At 50.8% G+C, this 19,083-nt stretch overlaps 6 protein-coding genes across 6 annotated transcripts; 3 read left to right on the top strand and 3 right to left on the bottom strand.

Moving 5' to 3' along the window:
• Positions 1-1,120: 1,120 nt before the first annotated feature.
• J7T55_007700 (uncharacterized protein) lies at positions 1,121-1,921 on the top strand (the record flags this gene model as incomplete). The annotated part of the gene is made up of 1 exon (XM_053134595.1): positions 1,121-1,921. The coding sequence occupies one exon, from the start codon at positions 1,121-1,123 to the stop codon at positions 1,919-1,921; it is 801 nt and encodes a 266-aa protein (XP_052987674.1).
• A 1,213-nt stretch (positions 1,922-3,134) lies between these two features.
• J7T55_007699 (uncharacterized protein) lies at positions 3,135-4,703 on the bottom strand (the record flags this gene model as incomplete). The annotated part of the gene is made up of 4 exons (XM_053134594.1): positions 3,135-3,370; positions 3,431-3,503; positions 3,792-4,325; positions 4,395-4,703. The coding sequence occupies 4 exons, from the start codon at positions 4,701-4,703 to the stop codon at positions 3,135-3,137; spliced, it is 1,152 nt and encodes a 383-aa protein (XP_052987673.1).
• A 1,578-nt stretch (positions 4,704-6,281) lies between these two features.
• Positions 6,282-8,525, bottom strand: J7T55_007698 (uncharacterized protein; the record flags this gene model as incomplete). Its single annotated transcript, XM_053134593.1, has 3 exons — positions 6,282-6,528; positions 6,583-7,029; positions 7,156-8,525. The coding sequence occupies 3 exons, from the start codon at positions 8,523-8,525 to the stop codon at positions 6,282-6,284; spliced, it is 2,064 nt and encodes a 687-aa protein (XP_052987672.1).
• Positions 8,526-9,742: 1,217 nt separating this feature from the next.
• Positions 9,743-11,753, bottom strand: J7T55_007697 (uncharacterized protein; the record flags this gene model as incomplete). The annotated part of the gene is made up of 4 exons (XM_053134592.1): positions 9,743-9,784; positions 9,850-10,183; positions 10,263-11,181; positions 11,249-11,753. 4 exons carry the CDS (start codon positions 11,751-11,753, stop codon positions 9,743-9,745), a joined length of 1,800 nt encoding a protein of 599 aa, XP_052987671.1.
• Positions 11,754-13,296: 1,543 nt separating this feature from the next.
• On the top strand, positions 13,297-14,989 carry J7T55_007696 (uncharacterized protein; the record flags this gene model as incomplete). Its single annotated transcript, XM_053134590.1, has 5 exons — positions 13,297-13,313; positions 13,370-13,757; positions 13,820-13,902; positions 13,957-14,417; positions 14,667-14,989. 5 exons carry the CDS (start codon positions 13,297-13,299, stop codon positions 14,987-14,989), a joined length of 1,272 nt encoding a protein of 423 aa, XP_052987670.1.
• Positions 14,990-16,469: 1,480 nt separating this feature from the next.
• J7T55_007695 (peroxidase family protein) lies at positions 16,470-18,577 on the top strand (the record flags this gene model as incomplete). Its single annotated transcript, XM_053134589.1, has 4 exons — positions 16,470-16,964; positions 17,020-17,414; positions 17,487-17,773; positions 17,829-18,577. 4 exons carry the CDS (start codon positions 16,470-16,472, stop codon positions 18,575-18,577), a joined length of 1,926 nt encoding a protein of 641 aa, XP_052987669.1.
• Between the last annotated feature and the right edge of the window lie 506 nt (positions 18,578-19,083).

Genomic DNA, 19,083 nt, shown 5'->3' with positions numbered 1-19,083 from the left:
AAATTGATGCGGTCAGTGTTTTGGGCTTGGCGCTACATGGGACGGATCTAGCTGGGGGATCGCTGGTGCAGTGCCCCTTGTGTGGGCTTTCCCCTGCTTGTCCTGAAACACCATGGATCGTGACCGAGGGAAAAGGAGACTCCTTCGGCGGCACGCGGGGAGCCCACCTCGCAAAGATTTCTCCAGGCTTCGAGAAGTCCGCGATAAGGAACGGCAGGGCACAGAATGCACGGAGATGAGGTATGGAGAACGCAAACCTGGTCAGACACACAACCTTGAGAGGTCCCAGGTGTGACTCGCGATAGAGTTGAAAGGCCTGTTTTGCGATGTTTCCTTACGATGTTTCTAAAGCGGGAGATCGACTCGGCCGAACAACGCTTGACGGTGATTGACTTCAGGATGTTTGTGATCGACGACCTGAGGCTCTTCGCCGGGATCCAAAGACAGGACAAACATTGGTGAGCTACTCGGTTCATCCCGGCCACGCGGTGGGGGCTGATGTGACTTTAATCAGCCTCCTACTGCAACGACAGACCCACGTACCTGGTTTCGTCGCTTGTTCGACCCCCTCTCATTTGTCCGCTTACTCGACATGGGGCTCTTACCCCTGATCCACCCCTGAGTCTACCCCGGCTCGCGTTTAATTCTGACATGTCGAGCCCACCCTGTCCCAGAGCCGCAAACAACACTTCGTCATTCGTTTGGCGGAGCATGAAACCAAACTGCCAACCAAGGGGGGGCAGGGCTTGAGATCTCCAGGGACATCTCATCTCGGCTCACACCGATGATGGCGGGTCGCCCTCGGTCTGCTTTGGGATGGATGGAGACGACAGCATAGTACAAAAGGGTCGTCTCCTGATTCTTTTGAGTTTCGGGACATCTCTTGGCCTCTCTCTTCATCTTCAGCCTCAGCTTAAGCCTTCACTTCAGTTCCCTTTTTGGACCAACCGCCATTCTTTCCCAGCAAGCAAGCTCTTGCGACGACATTCTTTCACTCAAACTAAAAAAATCCAAAGTAAACACTCATTCCAGGCCGAGCCTACCAAAGTTGTTCCAAAACCCCCTACACACAAATCAACCTCCTTTTTCAAACCCAACCCAAATCAACAAATCAGTCAAGATGTACAAGCAAATCTCCGCTGCCGCCCTCTTCGCCGCCGGCGTCTCTGCTCACGGCCGAGTCACCTCGCCTACCCCCCGTCCCCTGGGTGATGCCATGAAGGCTGCCTGCGGTGACCAGGTCTGGAACATGCAGTCCTCGGACAACAACGGCAACATCCAGACCATGGCCCAGATCGGAACCTCCCAGTCCGACTTCGATGCCACCAAGTGCCACCTGTGGCAATGCCGTGGCTACCAGTTCGACGACGCCACCACCGCCTCCATTCAGACCTTCACCGCCGGCCAGAAGGTCCCCTTCGTCGTCGACATCGCCGCTCCCCACACCGGTGTCGCCAACGTCTCCGTCATCGACCTGGCCGCCAACAGCGTGATCGGCGACGCCCTGATCAGCTGGGACGACTACGCCTCCACCGCCACTGGCGTCACCGCCGACGATGAGAACTTCAGCGTCACCATCCCCAGCGACCTGCCCAGCACCTGCGCCACCAAGGGCGGCTGCGCCCTGCAGTGGTGGTGGGACGCCCGCAGCATCGACCAGACCTACATGAGCTGTGTCGACTTCGTCGTCGGTGACGCCTCCGGTTCTTCTTCCGGCTCTGCCTCCTCCTCTGCCGCCCCGGTCGCTTCTTCCGCAGCCGCCACCACCTCCTCCGTCCCGGCTGCCGCCAACGCTGCCGCCCCCACCACCCTGAGCACCGTCGTCGGCACCTCCACCAGCGCCCCTGCCGCTGCTGCGACTGACGACTCCTCCGCCTGCACCAAGCGCAAGGCCCGCCGCTCCAAGGCCCTCCGTGCCTAAGCGTCTCTCGCCTGACTGTCTTCACTCTCGGGTATCTAGACCCTTGAGTGAAGGTGAGTGTGTTTGATTAAGTTGGGTGAGAAGAGGTTTGGTGTTTAGGGATAGATCCGCCTTCGGATGATTGTGGATTGGGAACTGTTGTGTTGCTTCTCTGTATATACCATACAAAATTCAAGACTTTTGCTGTACATGTTTCTATTGACCGACTGACCTGACTCCGTTCGTGAAATCGTGACACCTCGAGATATTGTGAGCTGCCGTGGATTATCTCAACAAATGGTGCGTTCGAATGGTATGTCTTCCGTAGTCGGGATAGTATTCAGGTACATTTATAGTCGACCAGGTCTTCATCCCTTTGCCTGTAATATGGTTTTTAGCTTTCATCAAATGAGTGAATCAATCAAGTATTACTAAGATCGTAAATCTGTCTATCGTTGATGTAAAAGCTAATATGTTTGTATTTATGAACTTCTCGATCTCCCTTGAGATTTGCCTAAAATCACTTGCGTCCGAAAGCCGACTTTAATTTTCACCCAATTTTGCTACAGAGGTGAACCGAAGTATTGAAATACCTTCAGTCCAAGCAAATGTATGGAATGCCTCGAACCAACGTTCCTCAAGGTGTATTGCCTCCGATTGTAAAGAGAGATCCAACGCTGGGTTAATTTTGCTTATTCCTCGACCCCCTTCATGGCAGGGAGTATGTTTTTGCGCAGGTGGCTGTTCTGTGACAGCCCCCGTTCACTTGGAAGTCCCTAAAGGAACGAGAAATCCACCCGGGAAGTTTCCTAATAACCAGATGACGAGATAAATGAGGACATATTCCTACGTAGGACAGAGGTTTTCTCACGAGAATTGGCCGGCCATTTATCTTATTTTATTTCCTTCGTGGGGCGGGTGGCGCATTTCCCGATGGCCAACTGAAATATGCAAAGCCGCATAGTGATTGGACACACAATTGTACATAGTTATAGTCCTTGATTCATAACATCAGCAGTGAAGAGGGCACCAGAAAGAACGCTGGTGCTGTAAACTGACAGAGGTATTTCAAATATTTTACAACACTGTTTGTAGTCGACGTGAAGGGATATACATGAATTGAAATCTCCATGTAGAAATGAAATTTCATGAATTCGTAACGAGCGTGAGAATAGTATACTCGATCTTTGCCATCGGAAGTCACCATCATGCTACAAACCTTCGGCTGGGCTTCTCAGGCCGTTTTCTGCAAAACGTAGATCTCCCCGGTCGTATCAGAACTCATGAATACTCTTCCCTTAGAGTCCACCGCGAGTCCGACAGGCTGGAAACATTGGCTCGGGCAACTGGTCAAACTCTTCATCGTCAGGATATCAGTTAGAGCCGTCGTGCTAGTCGACGGCTCCGTCGGCTCTCCGTTGGCAAATTTGATTGTTCCGAACTTGTACCCAATCGGTGGTTGACGATTCCCTGACCATCAGGTCAGCAGCCTTCGAAATCAGTGCAATCAGAGGCCCGGGATGGACTTACAGCTTCCGTGAAAGGTCACCATTGCTTCTGTGCCGTTTGCATTGAAGACGAGGTCAAGTGGTGCCATGTGTGACTGCATTTTCAAATATCATTAGCGCCTAAAGTCGGACACAAATGCGAATGTAAAAACTTGGTCTATGTGCCTCAAAAGTCAGCCTCGGTGCCACGAAGTTGGCTGCGCAAGAGGTGTCGTTGGCTGTGGTGGATTGGGTGGAACTGAACTGGACTCCAGTCTTCAGATTCTGGCTGTTGGGCACACCTGTGGCTTTGAAAAGTGCGACGCACTGCGAGATCATCAGTGAATGGTTCTGCCCTTCTTATCATTTACAAAAGAACAGCCTGGTATCATGCCGATACTTACATCTGGGTACCCATAATTGGGCGGTTTACTGGGCACGGGGTCACTGAGAGCACCCAAGTAGTTGAGCTCTTCGCCAGGGTTGTCGGTGTGGATGTCGACCCCGTTCCTCGTAAGCTGATCAACCGAGTTCTCAACAGACCAGATTCCGCCTGTGACAGGATGTTCCGCAACACCGACGTCGTTGCGAAGGCCCCAGCCCAGGACCCTGCCCTCAGTCGCATAGTTATAGGCCCGACCACTCGGCAAGGCGTTCAGGTCAAAAACTCGGATCTGCGAGCGACCACTCGTGATATCCTTGGTCCCGGCATCAACGTTTTCATTGCTGCCGCGAGAGACGATCAGCTGGGACGGCTGCTTCTTTGACATCGTCAGCGTGCGGCTGATGTGGTCTGCGTTATTCATATTGTTGATGATGGTGGAGATAGCTCCCGTGCTCGTGCCAGTAGTAGGGTTATACGGCCAAGCGAAGACCGCTTCGGCCGAAGATGCGTAGAGCGTGGTACCATTGGCTGACAGTGCGATGCCGTGCGTGAGCTGAAGAAGATTAGCATCGCAGAAGATGTATGCTTATGGCATTGGTGTCCACCGAGGATCAGAGCGTACATCATTTTTAGAGACAACGGTTGTCTTGCTGGCCAGGCTTAGGCAGTTTCCGCTCTCAGTAAATGTCAAACGAGTGACTCCACTGTATGACTGGGCTACAAGCAGGGCGCCACTGCTATCGATTGTAAGGCCCCTTGCGCGCGTGATTCCATTGGCGACAAGTTGAGCTGTCCAGCCCGAGGCGACATTGGGAGCCGGGTATGATGGCTGTAGTCCTCCTGAGCATTGTCTTTTGCTTAGGAAACCGCCATGAACATTCGCTACCGCGCAAAATGCAACTGCGACTTTTAGAATGGTTGCGAGAGACATCGAGACCAGATGATGTACAGAGATTCAATAGGAATTGCAGGAACAGGTCAGACGAGATAGATCTGGGGTGTTCTCTTGGCGGGCTTGGAACAATCTATTTATCAAGTGGATCATCAAAAGTTTGCTTGGGCTTGATGTCATATTTGGACAGTATTTTCGGAAGGCATAGTCCGTATTAAAGCATGTAATATTGGTTCCCATCCCAGAATTACGACGCCAAGGACATTGGCGCTTTGGTGGATAAATTTATTCTGTAGTTGATCGTATTGAGCGACCCCTATGGCGGGGATTGGAATGGATGATAATGTCGATCAATGGACAATTTGGACGTAACTTGGAATTAAGCATACCCTAAACCATATCACAAAGGAGATTCCCCATGTCTCCTCTTTAGTGGTGGTATGGGGCGATCTTGGCTGGAAATGTGACAACAAACAGAGAGGGCCCGACCACTGTTGAATCGCCTTCCTATATAGTAATTAAAAATGATCCAGCCGCGGGGATGAGGCCAGAGCCGGTTAATAAGACGAACCGTGACTGCGGGACTGCCCATGCCGGCAGTTATTCTCCGAAGTTACCTAGGTACAGCAGATGCGCTGGGATCGCAAGTTTCTACAGCCCATCGGTCTCCAACCCAGATGAAGGGAAAACAAAACGAGAAAAGCACCCATTACGGTCGGCACTTGTAGGTGCGGAGAGGCTCATGCAATCAGTCGAGAAATGTACTGACACAAACGGCGAAAAGCAGAAGAGTAGGAATGAAGGATCTTGAAGAATTTACACACATGCATCGACAGTTCCCGCCAAACAAAAAGGAGATTCAATGGATAGGAGGAAAGACGTAATTGATATAAGCAGTAATGACCGGATAGTGCGGATGATATTGAGGACAGAGGATTTATGCTGTGGTATGTTGGTTGATCTCCCCCACAGTATGAGGATGATGATGTCTATCGCACCCGGCCAATAAAACCGACATAGAACCACACCCTCTCCCCTTCTTTCCCCACATGCTCTTCCATAACCGCCCTCCTCTCCTCCACCCACAACCCTAAATTCAAAAACACACCCACTTGTGTAACAGTGAGTCAAGGTAATGACTGTCTACAAGTCTTTCATCCGTGATTTAATTTTGAAGAGTCTATAGAAGGAAGGTGACTCGTTCTATCAGCGAGCTTGAGTTCGGATGTCTGCTTCGTGGCTATGGCATTTCTATAATGAGTAAGTGTCATCTTTCATCCTAGATTGAATCGCTGTTCTTCACTACAGACACTTGCTGAACTTGACTTCATGGTCTAATGCAGCTCATAGCTCAGCTAATCGTCACACAATTTCTGCCTAGTGGAATTCTTTGCAGTCTGAATATGGAAAGCACTTGAGTATTGAGGAAGTGCAACCTAGACTGAGTCTCTCTCATGATTCTATTGGCGTTTGAAAAACGAACGGGGCCAGCCAAGACGGTTGGACATCAAGGCTGAAAACCAAATGTTACTTCGAAGTCTAAAAGGGCACCTCTGCTCTAAAATATCTCATGTAGTGTTCGAGATCGATCGTGCAAGAGAGATTCGACGACGGCTCTTACCAGCCAAAGCTCGCGATTGAAACATCCACCTCCCGCGTGTTTTTACTCAGAATGGTGGCAATAGTCTTTCTTGCGTCAGTCAGCATGCCTATAGGACCACAAACAATGATACCAAGTCTTCCGCTCCCACCGGCTGCATGTTCCTGAATCACGGCGGCCACATCAGGTCTTGAATAGACTAAGTCGTATTGGTGCTCACGGGGAGCCACCTTGTCTTCGTCCGCTGGATCCTGCGTAACATGTCTGAAATAATCTTGTCAAAAACCATCAATTGTGCCGATTGGAGAGACCACTCACCCTTTAAGAGTAAACCTGGCATCTTTAAGTGCGCACTGCATCTCCTCATTTGCCACTGAGCGTATCATGCCCAGCCGCCTGACTGACCAAACCAGCGTAACATTCGACACTTCATCAATGGATAGTGCCTTATAGAGGGCAGACAACGAAACCGAAATTCCGCTTCCACCAACCACCAGGAGGATTTCTTTGCAGGAATGGAAGTTGACTGCATGCGTGTCCTCTTGATATGGACCTTCCAACAGTACTGGAAGACGATATGGCAACTCTTCACTCTCAGCGTTTCCGTCCTTTGCGGTGGAGTTTTGTAAACGCCTGGTAAATCCTTTCTGCGGGGCGATAAGGAAGCGGTAATTCAGCTGTTCAGGCGTTGTGGAAACCGGCTCAACGGTCGTGCTGTCCGTCCGTTTCTCCTCGTCAACGCTTGGCGTCGTGTTTGTAGTTGCACTGGGGAAAGCAACCAGAGTGAAAGGGTGGGACTGATAGAATGGGAGTCGAGTCGGAGAGTAGCTAGATGGCAATTAATTTCAAGGCATTCCTTGGCAAGCAGTGGCTTGGGAACATAAAACGTACATGTAGTAAGTATTGCCAGGAGTAGGTCGTCGCTTGCCAAAAATGCTCGACGCGTCGATTCTCAACAAGCCAGCCGAGGCGTCAACTGACACCCCCACCGTTCCCTTCGCACCCGTGATGAAGAGTCTGACAATCCTGAGCAGCCGCTCAAGACCCCAGATGGCCACGATCGGCCAGAGGTACGGCAAGAAGAATTGCGCCTGGACGTGATACCACAAAGTCGAAAAGAATACCACGGCGAGAAGAATGTGCATTACCAGGAAAGTGTCGTAGAACCTGGCACGTATTGGAGCGGCCGCCAAGATCAAGACAAGGGAGAAGAAGATGAGAGCCACGACAGCCATGACCCACCACTCGAGTTCTTTGAATATGTATTTGTATCTTGTCAGACCGCCCTTGACGAATTGGTACTTGGTGAACACACACGAGTGAACGATCAACTCAAGAAATGTGATACGTGCGATCCAGCGGTGAAACTGGTTGAACGTCGCAAAGCTCCATCCTGTGATCAAGATGAGGGGATTGTTCCTCATGCTGAACAGCCAAATGAAAGCCAGATTTGCTATGGCCATATCACTGGCTCGCCGGGCGATGAGGGAGAGTATTTGCGCCTGATCAGTATTTTTCTTGAAGCTGACGTAGATCCAGCTCCCAGAGTAGGGCTCGATGGAAACCGCGCATAGTATGAGGCTGAGAATGAAGAAGGCCAATATGATCAGGGCTTCCAGTCTCGAGGGAGCCGCTTGCGTTCGCTTGGCAAACAAAGGCGGTAAGCTCAGATTTGCTCGCACTGGGCGAAGGATGCGTGATGAAAAAGCTGGTGGATCGACGGAGAACCTGGATCCAAGATTGAAAATCGTGGCAAAGCCCATGATGATACCCCAGAAGATGTAGATAGCGTGCTGGTGGCTGCGGTTGATCCACCGAGCTTGTGCCCGGGCCGTGGTGCTCTCAAGGACCAAGTTCCAGAATTTGGCATCGGCGATAACGGTGGTATTGAGCTTCTTATTCTTCGAGGTCGAGTTGATAGATTTCGCACCACTCGTCGAGACATTGGCAAAGCTTTGAAGGGGTGGAAGTGCTGGAAATCCTTCATCATCGCAGAGCTGGTTAAGAAAGCCCCACCCAGGTTCAATGTCTCGTTGATCACAGTACTTCTGGGCGCAGACATACACCGATTGTGCATGGAGAGCATTCGTGCAGGTCTGCGCGTAGGCAGCATCATCGTCGGCCGGAATAAAAGTTTGTAGGTCAAGAGAGTGTTCACAGGCGGCGACGCAGACTTCTTCACTCTCCGGGTATGGCTCGCCCGCCCAGGCTGGGGACAACAGGCTGGCGAGCACGGCAAATTGGAGCAAGTGGTGGACCATGGTGTCACCCGAGTCTGAAGGGGCGTTGGTGAGGCGTGAGCGGCACTTAGTCTGCAGAAATCTCGGGGTCCCTCGTGTAAGCAGACTCCGGACGTGCCTTATGGACTAGTCAAGATGCACGTGTTTGTCCGAGGAAAGAGATGGCAGAAGGGTCTTTATTTTAGGTAAGTTTTAGGTTATCTGATCGTCAGATAAAAATATCAAATCACTGCAAGACTCGGAAACAGCAAAGCTTATTTCGGGGCAGCCGTGCTAAGTTATGCCCCTGCAGGTTCTTACCCTGGTAGCATGCGCTGTGTGACTCGCAGGCATCCCACATGAGGTGACTTGATCGGGACAAACTTTCCTGTATCAGATTCTCCTGCAGGACAACTCCTGTTGGATAGTCTGGAAATGAGTTTACCCCCACATCTTTTGTCTTTCAGGATGACCTATAAGAAGGCGTCTGGGTAGGTCTTATCTGTTTCTACCCGCGTGCTCGCAGAAACCTGACAAAGTTTTGGGACCCCTGTAAGCTATACGACGGTATATACCTAAGCACTCATCAATGGTACCCTACTGTTGGACCAAGTGGAGCAACTTTATTCTGTTGCGACACGCCACGGATCGTTGGAAAACAGCGGGACCGTCCTTCCTCTTCTGGCAGGTCTGGCACTTGCGCTGATGTCTGTCATGGCACGCAAATCACTGCATGTCACAGTATTCCCACATCCCGAACGAGGCTGCATGATTCGCTTTCGCATAACCTGAGAGACATGTTTGGTTCCAATGCATGTAGATCACTCGGCAGTGACCAGGACGCAAGAAATAAATGGATTAAGAAGAGACCCCCTTTCCACTCAGCTATGTCTGGTTGTTTGACCAGCATGACGATCGACAAGCCCCATCCAGTACGCGATTCGTTACCGCTACGGGTGGGCACCAAATCCTTCGTGACTTTGGCGAATCGAGAGGGCACGCTTGTCAGCTTGAATTACTTATGATCGGCGTCCCAAAATCGGGCTTAGTTAGCTACAACATGAGCCGGGGGAGGGGTCCTCATCTCTAGTTTCATCTAGTCAATCCGGAATGCCTGCTCGCAAGCAGTACGGAATGTCACTATTATATTTGGGATTTGGATAATTTTTCATTCAGTGCCCTTTTGCTACATGCAAACAGCCGTTGCACAGCTACCTTTTGTTGCTACTGGGTAATATGGTCGACTTAAGTGGCACGAATTACTGTGTCAGGAGAAGGTTTGGGACATAGACATGGAGGTACTGTAATTTTCGGCAGGATTAGCGACCACTATTGCACATTTAACTAAAAGTAGAAGCGAACTTACATCTCTGTAAAGCCCTTCGAGTTTCATTTTCAGGAAACACTTCAAATGTACCTGATCCTTGGAAAGGTATTCGAGCAGCTCTTTGCGAGCGCCCACTGTCGATTCATTGATGACCTTGTCTAGCTCCTCGCGCACGATGGGCCAGCCACCGTTGCGATGCAGGTCGAGCGACTGGATCAAATGATTGATGTTGTTGTTGAAGAGTGTGTGATGCAGGATGTCCCAAGCCTCTTCTCGGACATCGGTGGTCACAAAGCTATCAGGTAAGGCGCTGTAGAGGGTGTAGCCTCTCTCGCGGAGCGTTGGCATGTGGATCTTGATGCCGCCAAAGTCCCTGGATGGAATCCAGCCAGTCAGCATCAACATTAATCATCAAATGAGGTGGGTCTTGCAACAAAATGACTCGCACGAACCTTACAACGAATCCAGTCACTTTCTTTGTGGATCTGTTCACTCGGACCATCATGTTCTGGCCATGCGCCTCCAGCGCAACTCCTGACTCCAGGGCTGGTGGAATTACCAGCCGCAAGAGAGTCGAGACATAGCTTCGCAGCCATGCTCGACGCTTATCCATGGAATCCAGGCCAAAGACACGCTCAGCGCTGCTGACACCGGTGGCCAGGTCTGTTTCGGCCAGGGCAGCAGCGGGAATGAGAGCCTCGCCGAGAGCATTTGCCCGCGGCTCAAGGTCCTCTCTGAGAACGCACGAAATGTGTTTTGCCTCATCAAAGTCGGCGCCGCTTCCAGTGACACTGGCGACCTCGCGGGCAACCCACAAGTCCTCAGGCAGAACTTCTGAAAGCACCTCTCCTGCTTCGGGACCCACACAAGCAGTCCAGGGACTGACAGTTCGCAGAGCTGAGGTGATGAAGCAGGCAAGAGCTAGCTTGAGATGGTAGGGAGAATCAAGCTCCGGAGCCAAGGAGACTGTCCTGGTAGCGGCCTGGGCGCGCGCAATGACAGGTGGAGACTGCAGTACCTCGACATTCGGGAAGCGGGACCTGATGGCAGGGATCTGACGCTTAAGACAGGGTACCGTGACTGTGCCCGGGATGCTGTTGGCGACTCCCAGCTTCTGCAGCAGAGGCTGAAGACGAGATTGGAAAGCTCCCGTGATGCGGAGGTCGGAGGATGGAACAGCTAAGAAACTGATCTCCGGGTTGCGCAGCGACTGGACGTCCTTGGGCGACACTGGCTCCAGCGGGTCTTGGGCGAAACAGCTCCTGTGCATCGGATGCGTTGGATGTCCGGTCAAGATGCTCTGCTCCCATACGATGGAAGGATCGGCGAGGGTCGGCAAGTGCTGTTTCTTGGCTAAATGAAACCACTCCTCTGCGAAACATTTGTGAGTGTGCAAGTTCTAGACATGCAGCGTGAGTTCCAAATACAATCTGCGTACCTTGGTTCTCTGCAGAACTCTTCAGCTGCCTGATAATTGTGTCTACCGCCTCCTGACTTGTTGCCTTGTTGGAGAACCAAGGCGTCATCAGCCTGAAAAGCACAGTAGGGTCGGTCTCAGCCACATCTTTAGGATGGCCGGCTTGATCTCGTCTGATCATGATCGGCACGGACAGCTCGCTGGGCTGAAGGTAGGGCTTCGAGGTGCTCTCCAGCCATTCTCTTGCCGCATCTCCAGTCAAACCGACTCGTATCGTCAAACTCTGGGAGTCCTTGGACTCCGTGATTTGATGAAGGTTGAGGTAGCCGGACTGGTCAACCGAAGCGCCAATCATGCCCTCGTTGACAAGGCATGCAATCACGCGACGAGAGGTTTCAAACTGTGCAAACTGGTGAAGGACCTTGTCATGCATGTCTGAATTTGCCAACTGGGCATCTTCACCATTGCTATTAGCTGGCCCGGCGTGTGCTACCGCACCATTCAACATGGCGGTTGCGGCAGACATGATGCTTGGTGCAGCGGGAGACGAGATGATGAGTTAGATGATAGAAGGTGCAATGTGCTGATTTGAAGAATTGTGTAGTCTCACTTGGAGCTTATTCACAATGCAGCATTCCTTACTACCATGGCTACATATTTATTCACCACGGTAAGACTGTGACATCGTGCTATGCCGCGCCAGTTCCCCGACCTCGGCTCTCAAAACAGATCCTCGTAACATGATGTGCTAGTGAGGAGCATTGTTTGAATCAGTGCACCCTGAGATCACCGAAAATCACGGACAGTTTGACGCAGCCATGGTCTGTCGGCACAATGCCCATCGAGGCGTGAAATAAGATCGGCCGTAGCAGGGTTGTCTGCCCCCAGATGTCCCTGGGCTTGCACAGTGCAAGTATTCAACCGTCAAGCAAATTACGTGAAAATATTATTTTAGTCTACCCTGGTGGCCCTGAGACAATAACGTTTCTGCAGGCCATCAATGTTCTCGTACGCTCTGGAAGCTGACAAGCACAGCAGCCCTGACATGGTTGCTCTCATACGTGGCCCACATACACCTGTGCCGCGACGGCTAGCATCGAGCAAGGACCAGAAGGGTCACATCGAGTATCACGCCTATATGGCCAAGGGGCGGCTGTTTAATTGCGCAAGAGCGGAAAGACTCTGCGATCCCACATCCGCTGCTTATTCTCTAGCCTACCACATTTTGCATATTTTGCTTTCGCGCGCGCTCTTGGCGAGAAGCAGCCGAAGTATCAACCAACAAGGACCACAGCTTAATCCACGTTCTGCGCTTGTGGTCCTGCGTTACTTGATACAACCACGAAACCTTACTAAGAGTGTTGACCATAGATGTACAATGGGCGGGATATTATTCATGTATTAGTAACGGCTGTCTCCACATACGTGCCTACCTCAGCCTCGGATCAGATAAGATCCGCGTTATCACTTGAGTCCGACGCTTGGGGTGCAGGGTTGTAATGAATAGAATCAAGCTTGCTCAATCTGATAACTTTAATCAAACGTGACAAAGCTTAGTTGGACGAGAGAAAAGCTTACTGTGCTGATCGGTCTCCACACCTCGGTCACCAAACCCGTTTAAGGTTCGAGATGCTACTCCACCTGTTCTCAAAAGGCATGGTCAATAAGAGTTTGGATTAAGCACCCCACCGGGGTTGTATGTACATAATGCGGCAGGAGCACGATGCCTGCTCACAATGCTTGACTCCGTGTTGCTCCATAATCCAGATCCGACCTCGGTTCGTCACCCAGCGAGGGGTTGTTGTCGTCTTGGGTTAGCGGATACGATGGGTTTCTCAACGTGCCATCACGACTCAGCTATGGAAGGCATGAATCGGGCGTTGTTTCTCGTGTGGGTCGCTCGCCTAAAGGAACAAGGTACGGTCCTCGCTGTCCGCGGATGGAAAAGAATCGGCATCAGTCACGGGACGAGACTATGAGCCAGCAAGCCATTCTAGTCCTAAGCCAAGATCTAGCGACCGTATGCTGTGACTGAGAGAGCATGTGTGTTCAGCAAGAACTCATTCAGGATGCCACTATCTCAAACGTATGTCATAACCAGAATGCTAATGGACCTTCAAACTTACAATGCGGTGGTCACAGAGAACATGCGAGCGCCAACAAGGTACTGACGGCTAGGGATTGGCCCCTTTGGGAGCGATGGTTCGCCACGGCAGTGCTATCTGGCTACAAGTTCATCTCATCGCTCGCGTCATCCACTATGGCTCCAGGCATTGATGCCATTTCAGAAGAACTTGAAATCCACAATCCGGTTGTCAGTACCCTAACACTGACCGTATATGTCCTGGGATATGCTGTAGGGCCGCTGCTCCTTGGTCCCGCCTCAGAGATCTACGGACGGAAGCCTGTGCTTACCCTAAGCAACATCTGGTATCTCGTTTTCAATCTAGCCTGCGGTTTCGCCAGATCGAGGGATCAGATGATTGCATTCCGATTTCTTGCCGGAGTTGGCGGAAGCGGCCCTCTTGCTGTAAGCTGAACTCTTCCTCCGTCATGACGAAATGTGCTGTTTGCCAACCCAAGTTACACTAGCTCGGAGGAGGTGTGCTCAGCGATTGTTGGAATGCAGAAGAACGTACCAAGGCACTAAGCTTGTACACGCTTCCAGCGCTACTGTATGTCAAGCCCGATGATTGAAATGTGAGCACCGCTGACACAGGAATAATCAGGGGACCGGCTCTTGGGCCTATTGTAGGTGGGCTGATTGTCGAGAATCTTTCCTGGCGATGGATATTCTGGGTCACATCTGCGAGCTCTGCTACAATTCAGCTCATTGGGCTCGTTCTCCTGCGGGAGACCTATGCACCAGTGATCAGGAAGCGTCACAACCTCGAAGATCAAAACGCACTTGGCCCGGAGGTCCAGTCAGGGGACGAAAAGGTTACGAGAAAAATCGCCAGCAAGCTCACGACTGCTGTAAGACTTCTCTACTTCGAGCCGACTATTCAGCTTGTCTCCTTGTACGGTGCCTTCCTTTACGGCCTCATGTACATTGCCATTTCTTCCATGACTGAGTTGTGGATACATCAATACGGCGAGTCACGTTCAGTATCAGGGCTCAACTACTTGTCTCTCGGGCTCGGATTCGCATTTGGCTCTCAGTCAGGTGCATTTGCCAATAGATGGGCAAGTATTCGCTGCAAAGGACCCCGACAGCATGTCCAACGTTGACAACGGGCTAATTGTAGCACAGGTCTACGGCGTACTAAAGACAAGAAATAATAATAAAGGCCTTCCAGAATTCCGCCTCCCTATGTTGGGATCTTGTGCAATCCTTGTTCCTCCTGGATTACTGATCTACGGGGTAAGAGAACATTCAACAGCCTTCCTCGCCAGCCCCCTCGAATCAGCCTCGCTAAATCGTAGTTTCAGTGGACAGCAAATGCGAAACTTCATTGGATTCTTCCCAATGTCGGCGTCTTCATATTCGCTTTTGGCATTGTAAACGGCTTGCAGATTATTAACCTCTACACGGTCGACTGTTTCACGAGTGTGTCGGCTTCAGCCGTCAGCGCTATTACTGTGACCCGTTCAATCGCTGGATTCCTGCTGCCTCTTCCTGTCCCGATCATGTACCACCGCCTCGGCTATGGCTGGGGAAATACTCTTCTAGCCTTGATAGGAGTATTTCTTGGCTTCCCTATTCCACTCATTTTGTGGTGGCACAGTAGGAGACAGAGGAGCATGGCTACTAGCGACTGAGCTGTCGTGTGGATGGAATGTCGGCATGGTAGATATAGTTGGCAGTTGTTTGCATCCTGCACTTCAGGTTCTAGCGAACGAACAATACCTGACTTCAAAATCCTTGTCATCAGTGCAATTGAATTTTGAAGCACCAAGCTTTTCGAAGTTGACGATCGAAATTTGCTTGAACAAAATCCTTCATTCCCTTGCATTAGCAGGGTATTGCCTCACCAGCACAGAACGAGGTTGCGCCTGAGCGCATCTATTATTTTTATCTTAAACTCACTGAGGATTATCACGAGGAGTTTGCGTAACTGCAAGGTTTTGAAGGGCATGTGTGGTCCTTCAATACCAATTTTGCTTTTCTTTCGGGGCTGGGAGATGTTGGTTGTGATTGGCGCTACGTCTAGGGCTCCTAAACCCAGCCGGAAGACCCAAATGTGAAAACTCGATTTTCAGGGGGTCTAGTGCTTACTTTCAGCTGAGTCTCGGGTAACTGCAGAAGGCAGAAGTCCTCAGCCCATCGGAATAGAGGCAATGTGGGGATAACACATCTTCCAACTCTTTACATAAGAGGTATTTCAGTAATGCACCTTACTGAAGACGTATTGAAGACGCGCTCGAATGCTGTCAAACTCACCATTATGTAGAGAGCCCTTAATAAAGAAAAAGTTAAGAACCCGCTTCGTCATCGATGATGAAGACCAATTGGTCTTCGACGGATCATGTAAATACGAAATGGTCAAAGATGCTTACGAGGCACCTTCTCCGTTGCTGGAATTGTTGACGGATTCCCCACAATGTCACTGGGATGCGGTCATATGTTCAAAATGGGAGCTGCCTGGCTTACCTTACATTACGCGTGAGCATCGTAAGCGCAAACACCATGTCGCGTGGCGCGTGAGCTAATGTTTATGTTCTTGCACATTCAATAATTGAATTTAATGATAAGAATCCATTTCTCGCAATGCGTCTCGTGCAAGCTTAGCAGGGTACCACAGAGATAAGGCCCAAATTCGACTTCTGAGTCATTCACAAAAGCCAAATTCGAAATATCTGAATTGGCGACAAGCTGAGGAAAGAGCCTGCGAACTATATTGTCTACCTACGGCTGAACAAACATACAAGTTACTTCTTGTAGACGGGCCAGCATTCAATGTTTCAATCACGACATTTGTGAAACTAGCTCTCCAATGCGGATAGGCCTCACCGGTTGAATTCCTGGCTGCAGAGATTGCTTGGCGACAGATAATCCCGCAGCAGCGAATCTGCCTCGTCCAATAGGTCAAACACTCCGTAGGTGCAACCATCCGTAAGCACGCCACAAGCAAATGGAGGGTACAGTACCTCGTACATGGCTGAGGTGGCCGTGTGACACCAACCCCGCCAATCCCCTATGGCGTGTTTGCTTATTTATTCGTTGTTTCCTCCCCTCTTCATCGCAGGACGAACTGTTGTGTAGACGAGCTCAACGTCGCGCGCCTGTATCCGGGTGAGCATGGCCTCTCAAGCTCTGGGCACAACTCCTCGGCCATCCTTCTTAGATCGCGTCGGGATCTGGACGTTCAGCATCGTCAACAGGTTCGTTCCATGGCATAAACTACCAGGACTGGTTGGAACCTTGCAGCTATACCTTTTCCGCGTCGGACTGCGCGAGCAGAATCTGTATGATGGCTACGCATCAACATCCGAACAAGGGAATGCCCACGATTTCCCCCTTCCAAACAATCGGTTTCTGCATGCGAGGAATTCTGATGGCACCTACAACTCACTGGAAATGCCCTTGATGGGCTGCGCTGGTATTCGGTTCGGCCATAATTTCTCGAGAAAAGACACGCAGAAACCGTCTGAGAAGGATCTCTGGACCCCCAACCCTCGCATCGTGAGCGAACGGTTCATGAAAAGGAATAAGTTCATACCAGCCACCAGTCTCAACCTCTTAGCTGCTGCCTGGATCCAGTTCCAGATACATGACTGGTTTAATCACGAAACTGTGAGCCTTTCATTGTTCATCTTTTTCTACTTTCGTGTGTCTGACTGCCCTATAGAGCGAGGAATCTTTTGAAGTCCCTCTCTCATATGGTGACTCTTGGCCAGGCGGAGAGATGAAATTCCCACGCACAAAGCCAGATAAAATTCTGGATCCATCAGACGTGGATTGCCCAGGGTACAAGAACACCAACACTGGCTGGTGGGATGGCTCTCAGATCTACGGATCAAGCGAGGCTCTTACCAAGCAACTCCGCGACATACATCCCGATGGGAAGTTACAGCTGGACGAGAAGGGGGCCGTCGCATTTCTTCCCCGCGACGAAAATGGAAATCCAGTAACTGGGTTCAACAATAACTGGTGGGTTGCGCTTGAGATGATGCATACGCTCTTCGCTTTGGAACACAATGCCATCTGTGACATGCTTCGAAGAGCATATCCGTCTTGGACAGGGTAAGAATGGACTTAACGTGACAATCATGCATCTCCCTTTAGTCGACACGGCTGATCTGAGAATCAAATCAGAGACGAGATTTTCGATAAGGCTCGCCTTGTTAACTGTGCCTTGATGGCCAAAATACATACTGTGGAGTGGACCCCAGCAATCCTGGCTCACCCGGCCTTGAAGATCGCCATGAATGCGAATTGGTGGGGCTTGGCTGGAGAAACACTCAATAAGTTAGTCGGTCGCTTATCCAAAACAAGCGAGGCTATCAGCGGCATCCCTGGATCAGGAGCTGAGCAAGACGGCGTTCCCTATTCACTCACAGAGGAATTCGTCTCAGTGTACAGAATGCACTCTCTCGTCCCTGGTGAGCACTCGTTGATTATCTACGCCACACGAATCAATTTCTGACTGGTTCCAAGACGACATTGCGTTTTTCAACGCTAGAACCGGCGAGCATCACTCTACTGTCCCCACCGTGGACATGACATTCTCTAAGGCACAGGAACCTTTCGTAGGCCCCAAGGCCCTGTCTTTTGCCGATGCTTTCTATTCATTCGGTATCAATTACCCTGGGGCTATTACCAACCATAACTACCCTGATTTCCTCCGAAACTTGACTACACCAGATGGCATTCCAACTCGAGACTTGGGGACTGTTGACATCCTTCGCGACCGAGAGCGCGGAGTCCCCCGCTACAACCAGTTTCGCCGACTTCTTCGACTACCCGCGCCCAAGACATTCGAGGAGCTTGTTGGTGGCGTAAAAGGCTCAAGCCAAGTCGCCAAGGATCGAGCTTCCCTGGCACGAGATCTAGAGGAGGTCTACGGCGGCGACATTGAAGCTGTGGACGCTTTGGTGGGCAGCCACAGCGAGCCATTACCTGAGGGCTTTGGTTTCAGCGACACAGCATTTCGAATCTTCATCCTCATGGCGTCGAGGCGTCTAAAGAGTGATCGATTCATTGCCACTCAGTGGAATGAAGAGACTTATACGCCCGAGGGGTTCAAGTGGGTGCAAAACAACGGGATGCGGGACGTGTTACTCAGAAATCTACCAGGGCTGGGGAACGCGTTGCCGCCTTCTGGCAACAATATGTTCGCGCCTTGGCCGAAGTTGTCCGCTTCCGAGAGCTACATTGGAAAAGAAACTAACCCATCAGTTTCCTGAGAGGGTGAGTCCCGAACTAGGAATACATGCGCAAGGCGATGTGCCAGGAATAATGGATACATTGAACGATATTGTCATCAACCACGCTCTTTTCCGTATATGATCTTCCAGCTCCATATAATTTTTCATCTACGGCCTTGGGAGAGTGGTTGTGGGATGCACATTGCCCCGAAGATTTCAAAACGATTCCATAATGTATTTTAGATGAGAAGTCGTTCAAGCTCAGGGGTGGACGCGAGCTGAGGGGGCCTCCATGTGCGTATTACGGAGGTAGCAGCCCAAACTGTAATCCTCGGTCATGCCCTGAGATTCCCAGTGGCCGTACTGTTAGGCATCCGAGAGCCACTGTAAATTGGTGCTTATATCGAGTGGGAAGCTACTGCTAGAGTCGACGAGTGGACATGACGTGATTGGGCTACTTCTAGCGGAATTTGAATATCACGAGTTTGAATCAACCTTCTTGTTTCCGGGCGTGTTGAACATTTAATCAGCTGCGAATTCTAGAA

The sequence above is a fragment of the Diaporthe amygdali genome, assembly GCF_026229845.1.
Source record: "Diaporthe amygdali strain CAA958 chromosome Unknown NODE_46_length_305281_cov_63_574154, whole genome shotgun sequence".
Taxonomy (NCBI): Eukaryota; Fungi; Ascomycota; class Sordariomycetes; order Diaporthales; family Diaporthaceae; genus Diaporthe; species Diaporthe amygdali.
This window is presented reverse-complemented; position numbering and strand designations above follow the sequence as displayed.